Consider the following 21,219-nt stretch of genomic DNA (forward strand, 5'->3'; position numbering starts at 1 on the left):
CCTTTTCGCAATGACTGGGGGTACCCTGTTGGAGAAGGCGATTTTGGTGTGTCTGTGGGAGCGGTAGCGACAAAGTGGGAGTGGGAGTGGGAGTGGGAGACATCCGCAAGCAGGCGGATGTGTATGCGTTGGGGAGTTTGATGCCTGGGGAAAACGTTAGTGTGCCTGAGGCTCGAGATCACACGAGCTGTGGGGCCAAGTGTCAAGTCCCCGTCTGGCCTTAGGTAAGCAGGGAGGGCAGCGACACGAGCGAGTGCCGGGAACAAAGCATTGTCGGTATTGCCCTGAGGCTTGAAATCCACATTCCAACGGTCAATGAATGACTGGAATTTACCTGCATGAATAGGTAAGTAGTAGCAATGGAAGTTGACAGCAAAAGAAGGGAGATGCCAAGACATGCATAACCTGGCCAGATTGCAAACAAACACGTCGATCCGGATCTGCCATAGCGTGATAAATTGGATCATTTCCCTTTACCAGACCGCTCGCACTGCTATGTGGTGTGGCCCTCGTGACCGCCGTGTTTCCATCTGGCAAGCTTCTCCTGTCGACAATTCAAGCCAAATGGCACTCGGGATGGGTAGGTAATTGCGGTGTAAGTCTGGAGTATCCGTACTGCAGTCTGTTAGCCCTAACGTAGCCAAGGTGCCAAGCCGCCAACATGACTGTATCAAAACTGCTAGACCTGTCAATGAAGCAATGCACTTTCCACATTGGACGCAACTGCAAGCATCTCCAACTCCTGGTCGAGGCGGTGGAGAAACAAAGTCTGAAGAAGATCGAGTCAAAAACTTGAGAGTTGATGTCAGCTTGGATGCGTGGACGTGCTGGACGAGGGACGGCAGCGTCAAGGGGCGGAAGGGAGGCGGCGCGGGTATCTGCCAATCATTCGCTTCCAGCCCTCCAAGGTGGGTCTGCAGGGCGCTACTCCCAATTGGGATACCCCTCCATCCAGGGTCCCACTGTTTTATCCTTTTTCTTTTCTTTTTTCACCTTTCCACCTCGGGCAGCCCAGGTGAAGGTCTCTCTCTTTTTCTGTCGCTTCGAATTCCTCGCTGTGCCAAATGTGGCGCAACACCACGGCTGCGACGCTATTTCATCCAAAGTGTTCTCGCCGGCCATCAACTTTACCAAGTGGCTAATCAACAATGACAGTGTATCCTTCGGCCCTGGCCTCCCGATCGGTTCGTTCGCAGACCATGCGTTGTCACCCAACCTCGCCCACGTCCACGCCGAATCAAGGGTAGTTACAGCCAAGCCTCCAGACAGCTCAATGATCGCCGAGGAACGGGTGCGCTTCCGGCAACGTCATTCCTCCGATACCACCGCCGTCCCCCGTTGCCATTGCAAGTGCAGGTTGGTCTGCTGTCACGACTGACAGCTGGTATCTTCACCTTCAAGACTTGTTCCACGATGGGGGTGGTCTTCTCGAAACCCGTCCGAGATACATGGCATTCCAATTTCTTCCAAGTTCTAACGCATACGCATACGCACGAACCCATAAAGCAGTAGAGTACCAAGGTACTAGACATATGCATGTAGTATATGTACGTATCTTGCCGCGCATGGCAGCAGAAGCATCTGGATGACAAGGACCTCGGGACAGCAGCAGTCAATAAGATGGGATTCCGCCCACACTCAAATCCCCATGGCACCCAAGGTCCATCTTTTCTTATTGCCTACCGGTATTTTACTTGCTTACACTTCCTTCACACCATTCCCCCATCCGCATCCGCATCCGCATCTCGCAGACTGAATCAAGTTACTAAACCCCTCCACTCGCCGCATCCGGATCGTCAAAAGGGGGCCCCCTCGCTGTCGGAGACTCTTGAAGCCTGGGAGTCCCTGACACGGTGGGTTCTTGGTGGAGTGCATCGGAGCGGAAAACCTGGGGGAATCTTGCTACGCCACGCGCCCGTCTCATCTAAATTCCTCCTTTTCTTCTCGGTTTTCTCCTCCTGCAAGCCCTCCCACCTCTCCCTCGTCAAACCCTGCGTGCTTTTCCACCTTAACCTCGCTGGCATGTGTCGCTGTCGCGCTCGCTCCGCCAAGTAAACTGGCTGCTTTACATAAGGTCACCATCTCGCTTTCATCTTGCTCAGCCTCCCCCGCCAACCACCTGTTGGTTGAGACAGGTCTGGGCACACGTCTCTCTCTCTCTGTGTGTGTGTGTATCTGTCTCTTTTATTTCGTCTTGTCTAGAACTTTTCTCGTCCGGTCACAGACTTCAACGCTGTCTCACTCCGGCACATAACCCCGCCTAATCAAGATCTAATATCTCACTCACCTTTCCACACCTCTCCCTTCGACTTGACGACTCCTCCTAATTTCTCACTCACTCACTCACTCACTCACCACCCATCGTTCACCGGCTCCCTCACAATGGCTTCGTCTTTGTCATTGCTTGCTCTCCCTGATGAGGTTCTTCTTCAAATCGTCGGCCACTTGACACCGCCGCTTGATGGCCTCGACATTCCATTCCAGGCCTACACCGATCCAGATGGCGTTGTAGTCACCAACCGCGTCGCCCTTTACCGCCTCGCATTCGTGTGTCGCAGGCTCTCGGACCTAGCAATACCTTTCCTCTACCAGACCGTCTATCTATGGGGTCAGACACGGCTTCAGTCCCTCCTCCAGACTCTGCTCGAACGCCCAGAGCTAGGCGACAACATGCGCATCCTCTCCTACGTCTCTTGTTTGGGCACCGATCACTATCCGACCGACGTCCTCTGCCCATACAAACGCACCGAATGGCGTCGCCTCGTAGAAGCCTCGCCCCGATTTCCGGAACGCATCAAGACGTTTGTGCGTGACGCCAAGACGGAGCTCGAATTCGCCCAGATTGTCTTTGCACTCATCCTCTACTCCTCACCAAATCTGCGCACTCTACACATGCGCATGCCTTTTGCCGCCGGAGAGTACCAGAAGCTCAAAGCCATTCTCACCCCCGATATCGAGACCGCCGAGGGCTGCCCGCGCGTTCTGAGCTCCCTCACCCGCGTCATGCTGGAGCCGATGCCGGACTTTCCCGGCGCGAGCTTCTGGCCTCGCCGCGAGTTGCCGTGCCTGTTGCGACTACCCAACTTGCGCTCCGTGGAGCTTGGCTCAGCTGTGTATCGTCCTGCCGTTCTGGAGCCCGGCGACGGTTGGGGTGACGACGGGAGCTGGAAGAATGTCGAGGAACTCCGACTTGTTCGGAGCAGCATGTGGGGTCAAGGATGGCACGCGATATGCGCCCTTTGTCCCAATCTCAAGCTCCTCGAGATGGGTCCCAGCGGTGTAGCTGAACAGCCTGCCGACGGTGAACACAACCTGAATACGGCTTTGTCTCTGGTGGCTGATACCCTGGAGACCTTTTCGTTCGAGGGTATCCTGGCGGGCAATTTCTCGCAACACGTTGGTGGAGACGGAACACTCACGATACTTCCCAAGATGAAGTCGCTGCGCAACGTGAAACTCGATATCGGGATCTTGTACGGGAAGCCGCAGTGGGTTGAGAAGATTGACATAATCTCGCGACTGCCACCGACGGTGGAGGTTCTGGACTTGGCGGAATTGTGGCATGATGTCGAGGTCGACCAGCTATCCTCAAAGGAACGCGCAGTCTACGAAAAGGGTCTGCAGGACGCCTTGTATAAGCTTGTTTTCGAAAGCAAGGCCATTCTGCCGAAGTTGAAGGAGGTGACGTTCCGTCCGAATCCATTCTACGATCCACTACCGATCCCGGAGACTCTGAAGGCCATCAAGTCGGATGTCGAGTTCAAGCTCGTCTACTAGTCGTCAGCAGGAATGGTGTTTTTGTTTAGGGTCAACCGCAGTTCGGAAAACCCCGTATTAGCGAGCTTGGAGTCAAGGACATGCATTAGGCGGTACATTTGCGAGCATATAGCATTTAGAGCATCTCGACGCAAGACTTAATGAAGCGATGTTTACTCTACCCGGCGCTCACGCCTTGGATATCGTGAACTATTACGCCCTTGTCACAAATTGGGATATTTGGGACAGCAATCTAGTATATCGACCACCTCCGACTCCGCCCGCCTTCATTAAAGTACCCCTTCCCACCACCAACCTCATCCGCAAACCTCACCGACCGACGTCGTCCTGTATTCGCCTCCGGTCTACCATACCCCTTCTTGTACTCCCGACAACACTCCCGATCCTTCCGCTCCCCTTCAGGAACACGCTTCTCCCGAACCCAGCTCTCCCGCGAAACATATCTGAACGGCTTCCCCTTGTCCGCCCTGGGAACCTCAACCTCAACCTCAACTCCCCCTCTTCGCCGCCGCCGACTCCCGCGATCTTCAATCAACCCACTCACCCGCCGTTGCCCCAACCCCTCATACTTCCGCAGCAACCCGACGTACTTCACCCAGCAATCCGCCAGGACCTCGGAGCTGAATTTGATATCGTCCGCCTCGAGCGACATCTCTGCGATACGTCGAGTCCAGGGACATTCCCGCTCTCGCTGGTGACCCCGCTGACGCTCGCACGACCGCCCGTGCGCGGCATCGTGCCGACGACGTTCGCGGTCTAGTCGCAGCCGCGCTTTCTCGAGTTCAGACTCCGCGTGGAGGAGGATCCCGCCGATGTCGACCAGTTCGGAGATTGCGAAGCGGAGGTCGGCGGATTCGAGGGCGTGGAAGTCTGGGTTCCGGTCGAAGATGCGGATTGTGCGCCAGCGTGGGCGGGGTGAGGTGTAGGGGTAGGGGTAGTGTGGTGAGTATGGGTACGTGTAGTCGTTTGTGTAGGAGTACGAGTACGAGCAGGCGGCGCGAGAGGTGTGTTGGGGGTAGTAGGAGTGGTGCTGCTGGGTGGTGGAGGAAGATTCGGTGTATTGGTGGTAGTCTATTGGTTGGCGGCAGTAGGCTGGGCAGCGGTAGAGGATGAGGTTGAGGCTGCAGCAGGCGTGGGAGGGGCAGAGGCGGGAATTGGTTGGTGTTGAGGAGCGGTGATAGGAGGTGTATGGGGAGGAGGATGGGCGACAGGGACAGTGTGGTGGTGTTTGGTAGGGGTTTATGTAGAGTGTTGCTGTCGATGTTATGGTTGGGCGGATGTCGCACGACATTGTGTGCGTGTGGACTTTGTAGCACATCGTCAAGTTCCTTTGAGGTTTTAGGCCAGGAGGCCGAGTTTGATAGCCCTTGGCCTTTGAAGGATGAAGGGGTTCTCGTCTTGGTGATGGCGTTATGTATAGTGGAATCTTGGATCTGATGAGATGGGTCCTGGGTCGAGAATCCGGAGCGATTTGGGCGTTTGAGAAGAGCAGGTGGTCAGGAGAAGACATGAAATCATTAACGCCATAGCAGGAACGGGCATTCAAAGATTTTGTTCCCATTTGGTCTCTTTTCCCCCTCCAAGCGTGGATGAACCATTCTAGTCCCCTCCTACGAGAGTGACAAAGGATATGTGTTCTGGTAGAACGTTGCTCGAGGGGCTTTGAAAGAGGCGCCTTTTACCGCCTCAGTGAAGAAGTGGTGACCAGAGTGAGTGAGAGTAAAGGTGAAGGTGAATGCTTCTTTGTTGGTTTGAACAGTCTACCCTGGTCGTGTTTCTCTGCACCACCCACATACACATACCTTGACAAGAGTTAGGTAGACAAGCCTGTCAGAAGTTGAAACATTTCTCCAGGCCCCTTCTTTTCTCTGGTCAGATTCTTTTTTAGAAGAGAGCTTTGTGTAATTGTGGTTCCTTGGAATAGGGCGAGGTGCGATTCTTCTTGATGAGCAGCTGCGCCGCCTCGCTCGCTTGGCACATCTTCGCCCCTCCTATGCTATTTTCAAAAGAGTCTCTCATCTTGAACGATCTTCCATGCGATCGAGTATGCTGTGCAGGCACATGATGAAAATTTCTTTATGCCGCTTCATCAAAAAAGTATTGCGATACTCGGGTTCCCATGCGATATCAGCTTGATGATGGCCCCAGTAGAAACACCAAGATCTCATCCTTCTGAGCGGCACATCATCTTGAGCTCCTAAGCAAGCCACACTCTGATTCTCATCTTTTTTTTTTACTAGGCGCGGGCAGACTATGGTAACGCTCACACGTAACGATGGCATTCGTGCATGCGGACTTCCCGGGTTCGGGCCGTTCCATGATTAGTGTCTGGTTTCCAAGGGCCAACGGCCAAGTAAGGCCTGCAGATGCAGCCCAATCGTTTGAAGCCTGAGGACCTGGATGCTGACCCCTGTTCTTGATTTGGGCGGCTCGGCGTCAGTTCAGGGTTCACACCCACGGTTCAAACCAACGGAGCCGGAAAGCATGAACTCGGCTTCCTCTAGAACCAGCCGGAAGACTCAACTGTAAAATGATTTGACGTGAAAAGAAGTCTACAGTGAAGAATTTTCATCACACTGATTTGTTTCCTGACTAAATCTGCTGTCTTCGATGGCTTGAGGCTTTTTCAACACCTCCATTTTCAATTCCTGAATTGGCCTCATCAACTTCACCTCTCCTTCTACATTGGGCAACCTCGAATATCTCGAAATACGATGCCCCCGACAAACAGAAATTCAGGGACAAAACTCCCCAGACCTCGCCAAAGTACCAGAAGCCTCCCTGGCCAAATTATGTGGCTTCCACCCAAGGATCACATACCCGCCACCATCGACCCCAACCTACAAGATGGAGCATACAACCACCCGGTGGTCATCATGTCTAGGGTCCCCTCCCTCGAGGGACTTGTTGAGATATTCATGGTACGTGACCCTTCTCAGCCGTCCTTGGCAAACCCCAAACTGCTATCATACTCAGAATAGTGCTGACTCTCTCCTGCTTTACCTATAGATCACTTCCATGGGCTCCCGCGGCATCGCCCAAGCCCACACTCCTGACTGGGCCCACTGGCTTAAATATGTGCCCATCAAGCCAGCCTCACACCCGGCCATGCCCGACACCCAGCTCTGCTTCCCCGACAATCGTCTTCCGCTGGCGAAGAATTCGTATGTGAATATTCGGCAGCGTCACTCCGTTCATCTGGGGGCGTTGCGGCCGTATCGACTGAGCGGTGGAGATCCTCCTGTTCTTGGGAGAGCCTCGTTTAAGAGCTTGAAGGAGGTTTCTGGGTTCGTTGATCTTTATGATCCGAACACCTCGAAGAGATTGAAGGAGGTTTCCTCATTTGATGATCTCTGTGATCAGACGAAGAGATTAGAGAGATTGAAGGAGTTCCAGGGTCGGGATAGTTCCGGGCCTCTGCCGGAGATGGAAGACAAGGAAGTTGATATTTGGGAGACTGAGCAGTCTGATGTATACATCAGCCCAGCTGGCCTGCTCTCGCTCGTACTTCTTGTGGTGGTCTTTCTCTACCTCTATATCAAGTCGCAGCAGCAATAGAAATATGAGCTTGGATGACACTGCATGTCAACAATCATAACTATACGATGATAACCGCCCACCGGCAGTTCAACCTGGTCTGATCTTCTAACAGCACACCCAATCCAGCGAATGAAGCTGATCAGACGAAACACTCGATGCGAAATGTTACGAATATCATGTGAATACAAAGTTTTGTACCATCCTCGAAAAGTAGACTGCGTGCCTTTGATGTGGGTACAACTTGGCCTAGTCTCTCAAAAGCTGCGAGGGTATAGACAATAGATCTATTGTATTCTAGAGAACCTTCATGGAACCGGATAATGTAGCAGTTGTGCCCGCCTGTCCTTTCACTTCGACAGAGTGGCAGAGGTTTGGCCCCTATCACGACATGCCGTTCGTTCGGGATTCAGATCTCAACATGTTCGGCGTTCAAGATAGCGTGGCAACTCAAACCAAGCATTCGGAACTCCGAACCTGCTCAATGCAGTCCAACAGCTACCCAAAACGTGATTTCTACGGCGCGCCAGAGACATGTCTCTGTTTCTCAAAACGCAGATAAGGCGGAGGTAAGAAAAAAAAGGACCCTCGCAAACGTCCATCATCTCCTTTTACGAATTCGACCAGAGAAATCGCTTCATCACACGCGCCGCATCACGCACGTCGCATCACCACTTTGCCGAACCGTTGGCGAGAAACCACTTTAGCGTCGCTCCGCAATCGTATTTGAACGGCAATTGCTGCACTATGCGACGCTACGCGGCCGTTAACGTACATACTCGCGCGAACGATGGTCCAAGGGCTATCCCCCTTTCGGCCTGGATGTGAGACATCGCACTCGCAGTTCTCGCACTCGCCTAGCTAGGCGGCTCCGCTGTGAACGTGGGCAAGACAGATGCGTCATTCGCATGTGTGTTCTCAGTTTCTGTGGTGTACAAGACATCGAGAGACTCTCCCGAAGAATGCCATTGGCCGGAATCAGGATATTCTTGTAGAATTAAGGGGTTGGGGAGACATGCCGGGCCAGCCTACAAAAAGGGGTCCGTCGTCGCCGTGGATCATGATTGATTACTTCGGTAGACGGCATTCGAAATACTTGTCAAATATCTCCAAGCTCAGCCAAAATGACGGAATACAAGCTCGACATCAAAATCGATAAGAACATGGTCCAGAAGTTCAAGGCCAGCGGTCTTAGGTTATGCCTTGGCTTCGGCTTCGATACGACTGCGCGGCCTGGGTCTACCAAGTTCAACGTCATCGGGTATTCTTCAGGTATGAACTTGATTAGAAACTCTCCCTCATATCTAGGTTGAAGTTCAACTAATATGATGCAATAGTCTGCGCTCGAAACTTGACCGTGTCATGGGTAGACGATTACTCCATCGCAGGAACAATGAGCGCCTTCTCAAGCGGAGGTGCGTTTTCTTTTCTTTGATAATGAGCCCGTCTAGAACTGTCCAAGACCATTTCCTGACGGGAATCCCAAACAAACAGTGAAATTCGACGTCGCAACAACCCAACAACCCATCACTTTTGGCGAATCCTGGACCCTCCCACCAGACTGGACCGACGGCATCACAACGACGGACGAAACCGCCCCCGCCAACGGCTTCCTCTTCAAGAACCTCGCTTCCTCCGCATCGGCAGTCATTTACAAGACCGTCAACGGCGTCGAGGCCCCCGTTCATGTCAGCCAGTTTGGCCCGCTCCCGCCCGGCTCCGAGACGCTGACGCCCAAGCCGCTGGCGGCAGTGTGGTTCCAGCCGTCGGCGGAGACGGGCGCCATGGTGGACAAGATTCACGATTCTTCGCTAAAGATTCTTGACTTTGAGGATGTCACGTCGCATGAGATTGAGTATGGCCCTTCTGGGTCGTGGACTATTGTTGATTAGAGAGGGTGATTATCAGTGGCTGGGAAGGGTGTTGAACACCAGACTGCAACTAGCGATTCAAACAGAGCGTGCTTGAGATGGGATGCCAATACCCCAAATAAACAGACTTCAGATGAACATATTCATTCTTGGCGTCCAAGAAACTATCGACTATGGACATGTATGCCGAATTCCGACCGTCTTTGTAGAGAGACTGTTTTCTTTTGCTTTGTTAGGTAAAACGAGCCATCATTCCCGATCATGTCTCCTTCTTCCCCAAATCAACACTTGATTACATGATTTTATAATCAACCTCCCCGTTGAGATCAATATGTTGGCTGCCATTGCTGAGCTGTGGCCACTTAGACAGAATTGAGTTCTGTGTTAACGGGTGCGGGATGCAAAGTTGCTCCGAAGAACAAATTGTAAAAAGCTTATGAGTGTCCACCTGGGTGCCACTTTCTCTCATGCGACAGTGTGTCTGGCGCACAATTCACTTGTTGAATACGCGGCTGTAGAAAGGGGCCCGGGGTGGATAATCGGGTTGACGATCTTCGCATTTCCCGGTGTGCAAAGTTCAACACCCCGTAAAACTCGAGTCATAAACCAACACCTAAACACAAGCGTCAAGCCAGCGAGGTTAATATACTGCGTAGGACGTGCACAACTCTAAAAACCGAGATACGGGTCCCTTTTCTTCTTTTCTTCCCGAGACCGAGGGCAGATCGTCCAATTCTATTGGGACAATCTGTACGAAGTACGGGTACCCCGTAGGGCTAAGCATCAGTATGAACTCCACTTCATCTAGAAACCGAAGGCAGGGCTGATATTTCGTAGTTACGAATTAGTCTGTTCCCATACCGCTCCTTGTGATCAACACTTTGACGGTATGGAAATCGACGCTAAGCGTAATATGTTGCGGGCAGCAGACTCGCAGCACAGCCTAGCATCATCAAATTGATTGGGGACGATGCCGGGAATCCGGGCTGTGAAGATGTTGCCTGACCTCGTGGGCTTCAAGACTTCGCGATGTTCGGTTTCTCAGACTATAAAGACCACAACCATTGTCTGCCATTCTCGAATCTCATCATCATCAACACATCCACTACAACACTCACTACAAACTCAACTTACACGCTTTCTTTTACAAACCTACACCAATAACAACCAAACTCCATCCACCAAAATGCAGTTCTCCACCACCTTCACCCTCGCCGTGAGCGCCATGCTCTCCCTCGCTGCCGCGGGTACCATTCCCGCCGGTGACGCCAACACCATTTTCCCCTCCAAGCTCTGCGGTTCCGGCTACGCTTCGTGTGGCAAGGCCGGCACCAACGGTGACGGCGGATCCCGTTGCGCCCTGTCGTGCACCTACGCCGGCGGCCCTACCTCCACCGGTACCTGCCAGTGCCCCAAGGGATACTATGTCGACACCTGCATCAGTGGTGGTGCTTACAACCGTCGCCACAAGTGCAACTAAGTGGTTTCGGGCTATGAAACTCTTCGGTAAGCTTAAGTCTCTGCCGATATACTGGGGTTAAAGACCGAAGCTGATTCTTATCCAGGAGCCAGAATCAGCAGCAAAGCTACAGGCTAGGACATATGACAGAGCTGAATGGTTATTAAATCCCTTGAGAATGATGTCATAGCTTTGGCTTGTCAGATGCCAAGAATGTCTTGCTGGGAGCGTATCGAATACAAAGTCTTCATTACGAAATATTGCATTGACCCATGTGTCTCTTTTATTCTCATTGCTGAGTTGTAGAAAGTTATAATCAACTTGATACTGCGATACGACTACGTGCCGGCACTAGACTCGCAACTTGCTCAAGCTGTCTGCCAAGACTGTGGAGCTACGAGTTGAAAGTGATGGCCTCGGTTGACTGAGTCTGGCATCTCTTAACAGCAAACCTACATGTACTAACCAACATACGGGGCACAAACTTGAAAGTCGAGTCCGAGAATAAGCGCATGTAGACTCATTTTGTTCCCAGGTAGAGCGTAGATCCACATCGGATGGTAACCCGTAAGACAGTAACCATCATACAGATAGCTCTCTTTAGGATACCAAAGCCCCTTTTACGCGCATTCACACAGCCCCCTTACTCCTTCTTAGGAGGGTTCTTCGTCTTACAGCTAACATGAAACACCCCCAACTTAACAATCCCCTCCATCCCCCTCAAAAGCCCAATATTCTCCTTAAACGGCTCCGTCTCGCGAAACTTCATATGCGCATCCACGCTCGGCCACCCGATAAACGCAGCCAGCAAGTTCCCCGTCTTCCCAGGCTCGTCCGTAACAGGCACGTCGTTCTCGACGCTCCACCCGTAACTAATCCCCTGGAAGTCAGGGCTCGTGTCGAGCGCCTTGGTCTTGAACTCCTCCAGCTGCGCCGTGAGGGCCTCCTTGGCGGCCGAGTCGAGGTCGGACGGGAAGAAGAGGGTGAGGACTTCAGTGACGGGGGCTGTGGAGAGGATCGCTGGTGGCCAGACGGCGGGCGTGATGTGTTTTATGTAGCCTTGGGTCCAGTCTAGGTAGGGACCGAGGGCTTTGCCTATGGGGGCGTGGGTGCTGTGATAAAGGGGAGTGAGTAAGTATGTTGATTGTCAATAGCATGAAGAATCTGCTTCTCATAGTTATGAGCGTGGTGTCAGACTTACTCGGTGTCGCGGTAAGCTAAGTGCTCCTCTACAGAATCCCAGTCGAGGAAACACCACGCCTGCTCAGGCTTCTCGATTGAGCTGCCGTAGTATAAGCTCCCGGCGCCGGGCTGGTTTACGGCGAGGTCCAAGACGCGGTCATAGAGACCATCCTCGTCGGGGATCGTCTTGCCAGGCTTGATGGTGAAGTAGGAGAATTCAGTCACACCCATTTTGAGAACTTGCGTGGAAGAAGTGTCTTGGTTTGTAGATGTTGTCATCAATGAATTATCACGGGATGTGTGTATATCAACTATGGACCATTGTGCGCATCTATCGTCGGTTTATATCTCGCCATGAGCGGTGGGTCTCGAATGTTTGTAAGCCATGTTGGTTATGTGAGATGTGGTTTAGCGTTGATGACATCAGCCTGGTTCATCTTAGTTATCTTTCTGCGCCGCGGAGAGACAGGGCAGAGGATTGGTCGTTGGTGGTAGAATGCACGCAAGATTGTGGGGGTTTTACAACCAACACGAAAGATACCCTAAGTGACTCACCTGAGATCATTCGGTATAGAACCCAAGAAAGGAGCTGCAAATTTGGGTGACTCAATTGAGATGATATTTTGGGTGCGTAGAGTCTAGGTACTTGAAAGATCTCCACTTGTCAATAGCACGGTTCGTTGATCTTCAGATGATGGGCCGGGGAGTTGCAGTCACCATGCACTCAAGACATGGTAGACAGTTGGCTGCGATGCATGACTTTGCTTCAAAGCCCTTTAATCAATTATCAAAACAGAGTAATTCTTGATTGCTAATAGGCCTTTCCCTAAGGACTCCTCGGAGACTTGCGCGAATCGCCAAAGGCTAGCATTGCCTCTAACCCGCGTTGGAACCGGGGATCGCTGGCTACTAGTGACCCAGAGCATCGAGCCAAAGCCCTCTTCATCTCCAACGTTGCAAGCTGCAAGAAATGATCACTCGAAGCGAGCCAATATGTCGCTCACGTCTCAATAGCAGCGTCCTTCTCGGCCGACGTCCCGAAGCCAAGCCACCATGGCAGGAGCCGCAACTCTCTCACTACCTTAAGCAAAGAAGGGGAGAAGAACACGAACAAATACCACCGCACTCTCCAGCAACCACCCCAGCTTTCCAGGACAACCACGACGAAAAGGGAGGAGGCTCTCCCACGACGTCGCAACCCGCGCCGCGCTCCTCAACTCTGCAACACCTACGATCCCCGTAGGCCGTTTCGCTATTGGTGTGGCTCAACGAACCCTGAAACCATCCCGTCTGGTGTTGTGGTTGAGACAGGGACCAGGGGTGCTCCTCGGATCTGAAGCGAAGGGGGAAGAGAAGAAAGAAAGAAGAGGTGAACCCCACCATTGTCTCGCATCCAATCAACCCACCCACCAACTTTGACGCGACTCCCTCTTATGCTCTCTCTCTTCCCATTTCAAGGTTTGAGCTGGCCTGTCATGTCTGTCGCTAAAAGACCGGTGACACTGGGTCATCGGGTCTCTAATTCAGATGGAGACATGGGGCAAGGGAACCACAAAATAGCCCGAGACACAAGCGGCTCAAAAGCAGGCCGTCAGGGACAGCCTTACCGCATCGAGCGACGACCCGACTAGCCTTCGAGACTCGGATTGTTGCAAAGAGCCTTCTCTTTTTGGGGCTCTTGTCAGTCTTGTCTGCCCTCCGCCTCTGCGAATAGTACCATGGTCACGGTTCAACTGGTGTGTGTATACCACACGCCGCCAGGTACAGCCTCCCTCGGCAAGGAACACACGCTTCGCGCGGACTCCTTGAGACTATGCCAACCTAAATTCTTTCCCTCTCCTTCCTCATCCCCGGCACCCATCATCCGAGATTTTGGCTCAATGCTTGACAGGGCTCATGATCCCAAACTACCATTTCCCACGGGATACTGACAGCAAGACCTGGGATGACGAGAATCATGAGATGGTTCTTTCGTCAAAAGTAAGTTGACTTCGCCCAAGGTATCACTCTTGACCTCATCTCCCAGAAAGCTTTCACCAGGGGAACAAGCAAAGCAAACCACACCAGACTCCCACAAAATGTGACAAGAGCAAGTTTTGGCGATGTTTAGAACCTGGACTGGGGACCGCCCAGGCACAGGAAACCTAATACCGGCCCTATGCTTATTTGCCAAGCAACCCACCGTAACACCCACCCCTGCTCTGTCTGCCCTTGCTCTCTTTCCCCTTGCGATGTGAATGTGATGTGATGCTTAAAAGGCGATCATGTCCCGCCTCGAGTTGTCCTTGTTTCTAAAGAGATAGCAGCAAGTTAATCCCAAACTATTCGTTCTTTTTTACTTTCTCCTTCATACAGTCCTTCCGGAAAGGCATTCGCTTCGTTTCGTTTCCTCTTCGCATCACTTCTCAAGACCACCTCTCTGTTCATCAGACTACTTCATAATCGTCACGATGCAGCTCTCTCTCGCCATCATCGCCGCCAGTGCCGGTGCCGCTCTCGCAGGTAAGACATCCCATCAACACATATACACGCACACACACACACACACATTCCCAGCCATCATCTCAATCATATACCAAAAAAAAAATACACCAAAGGAATACTAAGAAACTAACACAACATCATCATAGCCCCCCAACTCGCCCCCCGCCAAAACGCCTGCTTCATCGTAGGCAACACCGTCCTCCCCCAAGAAGTCTCCGACGCCGCCGCCTCCCTCGAATCCAAAATCACCTGCGACGCCTCCAAAAAGACCCTCTCCAACGTCCCCGACGTCTCCGCCGGCGGCGTCACCTTCTCCTCCATCAACTTCGCCGACTCCTCCCAGACACCTTTGGCTTTTGCCCTCGACAAGTTCGCCACCACGGAACCCCTGGCCTCCAACGACCTCGCCAAGTTCCAAAACGAGCTGGACGCGTATGTCGCTACCGAGGCCGGAATCAGGTCTGTGGGCGGGAACTTGGGTATCAAGGTGCCCAAGTTCTTCTTGTCGATGCAGGTTTCGAGAATCCAGACGGCGCAGGGGAATCCGCCTGCGGCGGCAGGCCAGCAGGTTGATCATTTGCGGGATAAGGTGTTGAAGAATGCGCCCAAGGAGAGTAAGGCTTTGTTGGATCAGGTTACTGCTCTGGCGGCCAAGACGACCTAATCTGTCGTATGGTAGAAAGTGGTTGCCTTCACTTGTGAAGCGAAAGCTCAAGGCGGAAATTACAAAAAGTTCAATGCTGGGGAGAACTAATGTGAATTGGAAACAAATCTTTTTTATTTCATCCGTTTCGTGTCGTCTCAACGTTGAAGAAAAAGAGGTAGAATACATGCCACTTTCTGGGCGTACTATACAGGCCATTATAGGCATAGTAATCAAAACATGAGGAGTGGGGGGAGTATAGGAAAAGAAGAAGAAAGGATGTTCTCCTCCTTTTGGTATCCCAGATAATCGAACCTTTGTATCGTGTCAAAACGCCGCCGTCGAGTGAAACCCCGTCAAAAACACCATAATCTGGCCTCCCAAGTTATACACGCCGCAAGCAGGTAAACCTGCCTACTCTCATCTCGGTACTTTATTTCGTTCGCCTTCGCTTCGTTGTTTTTCGTCGTCCCCTTTTTGCTTGTCTCCTGCGCTTACTTCTGCGCTGCCTGCTTGGCAAGCTGCTCCTGCTCGCGCACCTCGGCGCCAGAAGCCCGCCACCACACGTCGCCTCCCCATCTGATGAGCCGCTCCGCAGCACCGAGGGGTGTGACGGCGGGCCGGACGTCGAGGTAGAAGACGGGTTCGCCAGTGGGTTCGGGCTCGCCAGAGTAGTAGTCGATGACGTATCGGATTTCCTTTTCAACGCCGCCGACCTTGCGGGAGACGAACCAGTCGTGTCGGTCAAAGGGAGGCTCGGTCCTGTGAGTAACGTTAGCATTCTGTTGAAGAAGAGGTTGAAGAGTGAGAGGGGACGCACTCAAACTTTGATGGGTAGAGCCAGCCGGCAACCTGCCACATAACAGCCTTGGGCGTCATATCCTTCGGACGCCCCTGGAACCGGATGAGCGTCGGCGGCGTCTCCGAGCCGTCCTTCAGCCTCTCAACCATATCCTCCGAGTTCTCCTCGCCGCGCTTGCACGCCTGCCAGCCCCGGTAAAGACCCTTGCCGAAGCGCTCCTCCCAGCTGACAATCTCAGCCCAGGCGCCCTCGTTCAAAAAGTTGTGCACCGAGACCATGGACTCGACGGCGGTGATGTCGGTGTCGGTGTACCCCTTGCGCAGGAGGGCGTTGTACATCTGCTGAGGGGAAGGATACTCCCAGTTGCCGTCGCCGGAGCCCCTGGGTATCGTGGAGGGTTCTCTCTCGGTCGGCAGCGCGACGGCTTGGTTTTCGGCGGGCGCTTGTGAGATTTCCTTGAACATGTAGTTTAGGGGGTTGATTTGCTGGAGGAAGCCCTTGGACTCGGCGGGCTTTGGTGCGTCGTGGGGTACCGGGCATGATGCCGGCGGTGCCGCGGCGGCGGAGTGTCGTTGGTCGTGGGGGACGGGGCATGCTGAGAGGGGAGGAGGAGCTGCTGCTGCTGCGGCGTGGCGCTGATCGTGAGGGACTGGGCAGGCGGAGGGAGGAGCGGGTGCGGCGGGCTTTGCTGTTGTCAACGCATCGGCAGACTTTTGGTGCATCGGGCAGCTGGGCTGGGAAATGTTAGAGAATGCCAGTCGTTGCTTGGATTGGTGCTTAACATACAGGAGGAGAGCCGGACGGAATAGCGCCATGAGGATGCGACGAGGCGAACGTCGCGTGGACGGGTGTCGCAGGAGCATCGGCCCAGAACCAACCCATGATTGTATAGTTGAAAAGATTAGGTGAAATAGGTAAGTGGGAAGAGTAGGTAAGGTATCGTACAAGAAGGCAGGTTGGACGCGACGAACACACGGGTGAAGTGGTGAAGTTGGTTGAGGGTATCGCGAATGAAACTTGGGAAGGAAAAAAAAAGATTTACGGTTTGGGTGACGGAATCGACGATAAGAGAAAAAAAGGGCGTGGATAAACGGCAAGGTTCCACGGTGGGTTCTTAGCATCCGTAATCGACGGGACTGTAGTGGCTCACTGTCTGTGCCTTGCCCGCTGAGAAAAAAAAAGAAGCATCCCCTGCAGAACAGCGCTGTCGCCATCGGACAGACCCGCGACAGCTTTCCGACTTAAACCCGCGGCGCCTAACCAATTGCTGCACGCAACACCTTACGCAATACCCATCAGTAAGGTGCAGCGTGCAGAGTGCTGAAAATGCGAGTGTCATTGAACCGAGTGGCACATGATTCCCCGAAGATTCCCCGCCACAGCTAAAGGAAGATACCCACCAGTGCCACCAAAAATCCCTACGTCACCACCCAATGGCACCAACAACGCCCTATTCCATTCGCATTCGTCCGTCACCCCGTGGTCCCCGATCCCGCGATCCTGGGCGCCGCGCGACTTCACCTTCCTTTCGCGCCGCCTTTTCGCCCCCTCCCACTTCGTACCTCATCATTCTTCCCCCCACCCTGCGACACTGAGAACATGACACCGGTCCTCCGATCATCAACCCCCGATCCTCCCTCGAGATGAGACTGGCCTTCGTACTGGGCCGGTTTTGTCCACGTCCGGCCTTCCGAGCACCAGCGCCGAACGGCACCACCACCCAATTCTACTCCACATTCAGGAGCACCTTCCGGAGCTCCCAGCAGTCGAGACGGATACCATGGCAAACCGGCGGCAGCAGTGGGAGCAGCAGTAGATACAAGAGATACACCCTCCGAGCCGGCGGTGCAGGTGCCGGTGCCCTCGGCACGGCAGCCTTCTTTGAGCTCTCGGAGAAGGATAATGGAGGCACCGACCAGACGGGCGAGAAGCGCATGCTGGAGGTCAGCCGAGCCGAGATCAAGAAGAAGGTCGCCGACGACGATAGCGGGATTTCGAGGGCGTGGCATACGCTGAAGATTGCTGTGGACGTCTATCTTTGGGAGCCCCTATGCACCGGCGTGCGGTTTCTGCATCTGCTCATCATCTTTGTTCCCGTCATCGTTGCTGTTCCTGCTCTGTGGCTCGGCAGGCGGCAGAAAGATCGCGATAACGAGAGGAGTGGCACGCTATGGTGGTACGGCTTTTTGGTTCAGTCCATGGAGTGGGCTGGCCCAGCTTTTATCAAGGTACTTTTCAGCAATCACCTCGAATCTCAGATATAGCAATGTCACTAACACCGCGCAGCTCGGTCAATGGGCCGCCTCTCGCTCCGACATCTTTCCCAACGAAATGTGCGAAATCATGTCAAAACTGCACTCCAACGCCCCGGCGCACTCCATGCACGACACCAAGCGCATCGTCTCTGCCGCCTTTGACGGACGCGATTTCAACGACATTTTTGAAGAATTTGACGAGAAGCCCCTTGGCGTCGGCGCCATCGCCCAGGTCTACCGGGCCAAGCTCAAGGCCAGTCTCGCGGCCCCCGGCGACGCAGACCTTCCGGAAGAACCCCGGCCGCTCCGTCACAAGGTCGCAAAGAACGTCGATGCTGCTCTCAAGAGCACTCCGAAGAGGGTTCCCTCCACCTATGTCGCTGTAAAAGTCCTGCACCCTCGCGTCGAGAGGACCGTCCGCCGAGATCTGCGCATCATGCACTTCTTTGCCTCCGCCCTCAACGTTATACCCACCATCGAATGGCTCTCCCTCCCCGACGAGGTCGCGCAGTTTGGCGAGATGATGAAGCTTCAGCTCGACCTCCGCATCGAGGCCGCCAATCTCGCCAAGTTCCGCAAGAACTTCAAGGACCGCACGACAGCATGGTTCCCGTATCCGTACACCGAGTTCACCACCCGCAACGTGTTAGTTGAGGAATTCGCTCAGGGCATCCCGCTGGCCGACTTCATGGAGAACGGCGGCGGCGTCTTCCAGCATGATATTGCCTCGGAGGGCCTTGATGCCTTCTTGCGCATGCTCTTGATTGACAACTTTGTCCACGCCGATCTGCACCCAGGCAACATCATGGTTCGCTTCTACCAATCCCATGAGCCGGATCTCAAGTTCCGCAGAAACCACGCCAAGGAGCACCCAGAAGACCAAGACGACGTCACAGAACAGGTCCTCGCCCGCCTGCGACCTTACCGCCATAGGAAGGACCCTGCTGCCTGGGCGGCCGAGTTGCGCAAGATTGACAACGAGGGCTTCCGCCCGCAACTCATCTTCATCGACACGGGTCTGGTGACGGAGCTCAACGAGACGAACCGAACAAATTTCCTCGACCTCTTCCGCGCCGTCGCAGAATTTGATGGATACAAGGCTGGTAACCTCATGTGCGAGCGCTGCCGCCAGCCTGACGCCGTGCTCGACAAGGAAGTGTTTGCGCTCAAGATGCAGCACCTGGTTCTCGGCGTCAAGAGCCGCACCCTCGCGCTGGGCAACATCAAGATTGGCGACATCTTGCAGGAGGTCTTGGGTATGGTCCGCGGGCACCACGTCCGTCTTGAGGGTGATTTCGTCAACGTCGTCATCAGTATCCTCCTGCTCGAAGGCATCGGACGCAGTCTGAACCCGGATATGGACCTTCTGAGTAGCTCTCTGCCCATTCTCCGGCAGCTGAGCGCTCAGAGCGGTGCCGAGATGGCGAAGCATGGTGATTTCAGCATGTTGGTTGTGTGGGCTGGCCTGGAGACCCGGCGGTTCTTGCAGGCGAGCATTGAAGATGTGAGTAGTGATCCCGTTTCTGTCGATGGTGTACCCTTGCTAATGATCCCTAGGTTGAACGTTGCGTTAAATATGATCTCCTTGCACCGAATGTGTAATGTAAACTGTACAGTACTTATAAATGATTGCATGGGTTGGCGCTCTAGATGGGGCATGGTAGAGATACATCTCGTAGAGCAGAGACTTCAAATACACGCCAGATTTAATTTGTTGCCAAACAGTGTTATATCCCTCTGTGCTGTGTGTCAGCCTCAGCTTCCTCGACCATGTAGGTCGATCGATGACGCTGCCGGTCAAATGTACTGACTGTGCCGGTGTCGCTCATGAGCTGGAAGTGTGGGCAACTAACAATGGTAAAGTTCGAGCTGGAGCCAGCTTAAGTATCTGGGCGAAGTAGCTGGTGATGGCTCTTGTTGAACATTCAACTCGGTAAGCGTGGATACTGCAAACCTGGTTTGGGCCTCGTTTCTGGCTACATGCAATCCTGGATACTTGCCTCTGGAAATCTCGTCAATATTTCCATGTCCAGATGCTTCAGGGACTAGCAAGTGTGATCTCCGCTGTGTAGTTGTTCCCCTCATCAGCCATTCTGATGTGCAAGAGGGCAACCATGACGGTATCTTCCACGGTGCCAAGTACTTTCGTTTGATGTTGTCTCTTAGAAAGGGCTGTCTCATGCTGTTGATGACATGGACAGAAAGGTATGAATGGGCCAAAGCTAGTCGAATGTGGTGAGGAGGCATCCTTGATGCAGGCGCAGGCGCTCTCGATAGGAAATGGGGCCAAGCTCCTGAATTCTTTGAAGGTCCTCGCGACTTCCATGCATTCTGAACCTTGTCTGCCTAGTCTTGAGGCTAGTTGGGAACATAGAGTATCAGAGTGTGTCAAGATCTCCAGTGATGGCAGACGTATCATCAAAGCTTTAAGCATGATGAAGGATCGATAGGGAGCGAGAGGTGAGAGAGTTCTCGATCACATCCATGGATGTTTCTCAGTTAAGGTATGATTCAGATGCCACATCAATTGACAAGTGGGTTCAAGTTGGCAGGTGCCTTGGACGGAGGACCTCACGTGAGGTGGGTGCTGCTCCTTCCTCGTCAATGATGGTCTTCACCTTTTTACACCTGCTCTCAGAGCAACCATCGCTCTTTCCCACTCGCTTTACCATAAAACTATCAGAATAGTTTTCCCGAATCCCCGCGGGAGCCCCTGCCTCTTTCTTTTTTGCACCTCCCATCTCAAACCTTCCTCGCTTCGCCCTATTGTGAGGGAATTCAAAACCTTCAGAGCTATTGCAGACTCTTGCTTCACTTTCCCCCATCACCTACCTCTCAATCGCACCGACTTCTCTTGCTTCTTTGTACCTGGTACAAGGGCGAGCGCGATCTGAGTCCCTCTGCTTCTTCTTTCGCTTTCGTCACCAAGCTTTCCCGCCTCCTTGGCCCCGGCCCCGTGATACGAACCTCCATTCCCGACATTTTCAGCTGGCAATAACTCGACAACCCTGCATTGACACGATGCGAATCCATGTCACCGAAGAGTGTTGGAAGAAGTGGGAGCCAGTCGTTCTTGAGCTCGCTGCCGAGTACGAGTTCCCAGCCCGAAGTCTCTTGGAACTGAACTCCATTCTCGCGCTGTACAGCGGCGATGGCACCACCTTCCGATCAGTCCAACCTCATTGGCGCTTTGTCATCGACACCAATCG

General features: G+C 53.4%; 9 protein-coding genes across 9 annotated transcripts; 6 read left to right on the forward strand and 3 right to left on the reverse strand.

The window, feature by feature from the left end:
* Nucleotides 1-2,382: 2,382 nt before the first annotated feature.
* BDZ83DRAFT_652196 (uncharacterized protein) lies at nucleotides 2,383-3,777 on the forward strand (the record flags this gene model as incomplete). Its single annotated transcript, XM_060510507.1, has 1 exon — nucleotides 2,383-3,777. One exon carries the CDS (start codon nucleotides 2,383-2,385, stop codon nucleotides 3,775-3,777), a length of 1,395 nt encoding a protein of 464 aa, XP_060364413.1.
* Nucleotides 3,778-4,009: 232 nt separating this feature from the next.
* Nucleotides 4,010-5,068, reverse strand: BDZ83DRAFT_752606 (uncharacterized protein; the record flags this gene model as incomplete). The annotated part of the gene is made up of 1 exon (XM_060514221.1): nucleotides 4,010-5,068. One exon carries the CDS (start codon nucleotides 5,066-5,068, stop codon nucleotides 4,010-4,012), a length of 1,059 nt encoding a protein of 352 aa, XP_060364414.1.
* A 1,181-nt stretch (nucleotides 5,069-6,249) lies between these two features.
* BDZ83DRAFT_779182 (uncharacterized protein) lies at nucleotides 6,250-7,335 on the forward strand (the record flags this gene model as incomplete). Its single annotated transcript, XM_060515509.1, has 2 exons — nucleotides 6,250-6,698; nucleotides 6,787-7,335. The coding sequence occupies exons 1-2, from the start codon at nucleotides 6,492-6,494 to the stop codon at nucleotides 7,333-7,335; spliced, it is 756 nt and encodes a 251-aa protein (XP_060364415.1). The 5' UTR covers nucleotides 6,250-6,491.
* An 822-nt stretch (nucleotides 7,336-8,157) lies between these two features.
* On the forward strand, nucleotides 8,158-9,342 carry BDZ83DRAFT_351796 (uncharacterized protein). The gene is made up of 3 exons (XM_060502535.1): nucleotides 8,158-8,586; nucleotides 8,652-8,729; nucleotides 8,809-9,342. Exons 1-3 carry the CDS (start codon nucleotides 8,439-8,441, stop codon nucleotides 9,204-9,206), a joined length of 624 nt encoding a protein of 207 aa, XP_060364416.1. The 5' UTR covers nucleotides 8,158-8,438; the 3' UTR covers nucleotides 9,207-9,342.
* Nucleotides 9,343-10,290: 948 nt separating this feature from the next.
* Nucleotides 10,291-10,802, forward strand: BDZ83DRAFT_622991 (uncharacterized protein). Its single transcript, XM_060508354.1, has 2 exons — nucleotides 10,291-10,691; nucleotides 10,751-10,802. Exon 1 carries the CDS (start codon nucleotides 10,372-10,374, stop codon nucleotides 10,663-10,665), a length of 294 nt encoding a protein of 97 aa, XP_060364417.1. The 5' UTR covers nucleotides 10,291-10,371; the 3' UTR covers nucleotides 10,666-10,691; nucleotides 10,751-10,802.
* Nucleotides 10,803-11,287: 485 nt separating this feature from the next.
* Nucleotides 11,288-12,057, reverse strand: BDZ83DRAFT_719935 (uncharacterized protein; the record flags this gene model as incomplete). The annotated part of the gene is made up of 2 exons (XM_060512226.1): nucleotides 11,288-11,756; nucleotides 11,846-12,057. 2 exons carry the CDS (start codon nucleotides 12,055-12,057, stop codon nucleotides 11,288-11,290), a joined length of 681 nt encoding a protein of 226 aa, XP_060364418.1.
* A 2,219-nt stretch (nucleotides 12,058-14,276) lies between these two features.
* BDZ83DRAFT_719936 (uncharacterized protein) lies at nucleotides 14,277-14,974 on the forward strand (the record flags this gene model as incomplete). The annotated part of the gene is made up of 2 exons (XM_060512227.1): nucleotides 14,277-14,328; nucleotides 14,457-14,974. The coding sequence occupies 2 exons, from the start codon at nucleotides 14,277-14,279 to the stop codon at nucleotides 14,972-14,974; spliced, it is 570 nt and encodes a 189-aa protein (XP_060364419.1).
* A 488-nt stretch (nucleotides 14,975-15,462) lies between these two features.
* BDZ83DRAFT_556453 (cytochrome c/c1 heme lyase) lies at nucleotides 15,463-16,637 on the reverse strand (the record flags this gene model as incomplete). The annotated part of the gene is made up of 3 exons (XM_060503523.1): nucleotides 15,463-15,715; nucleotides 15,774-16,489; nucleotides 16,542-16,637. Coding segments are annotated over 3 exons (1,065 nt in total), but the record flags the coding sequence as incomplete, so codon positions are not given.
* Nucleotides 16,638-17,063: 426 nt separating this feature from the next.
* BDZ83DRAFT_622997 (ABC1 family protein) lies at nucleotides 17,064-19,731 on the forward strand. Its single transcript, XM_060508355.1, has 3 exons — nucleotides 17,064-17,983; nucleotides 18,042-19,514; nucleotides 19,568-19,731. Exons 1-3 carry the CDS (start codon nucleotides 17,399-17,401, stop codon nucleotides 19,610-19,612), a joined length of 2,103 nt encoding a protein of 700 aa, XP_060364421.1. The 5' UTR covers nucleotides 17,064-17,398; the 3' UTR covers nucleotides 19,613-19,731.
* Nucleotides 19,732-21,219: the final 1,488 nt, after the last annotated feature.

The sequence above is a fragment of the Colletotrichum acutatum genome (genome assembly GCF_030867785.1).
Source record: "Colletotrichum acutatum strain CBS 112980 chromosome Unknown BDZ83scaffold_52, whole genome shotgun sequence".
In the NCBI taxonomy this organism is placed as follows: Eukaryota; Fungi; Ascomycota; class Sordariomycetes; order Glomerellales; family Glomerellaceae; genus Colletotrichum; species Colletotrichum acutatum.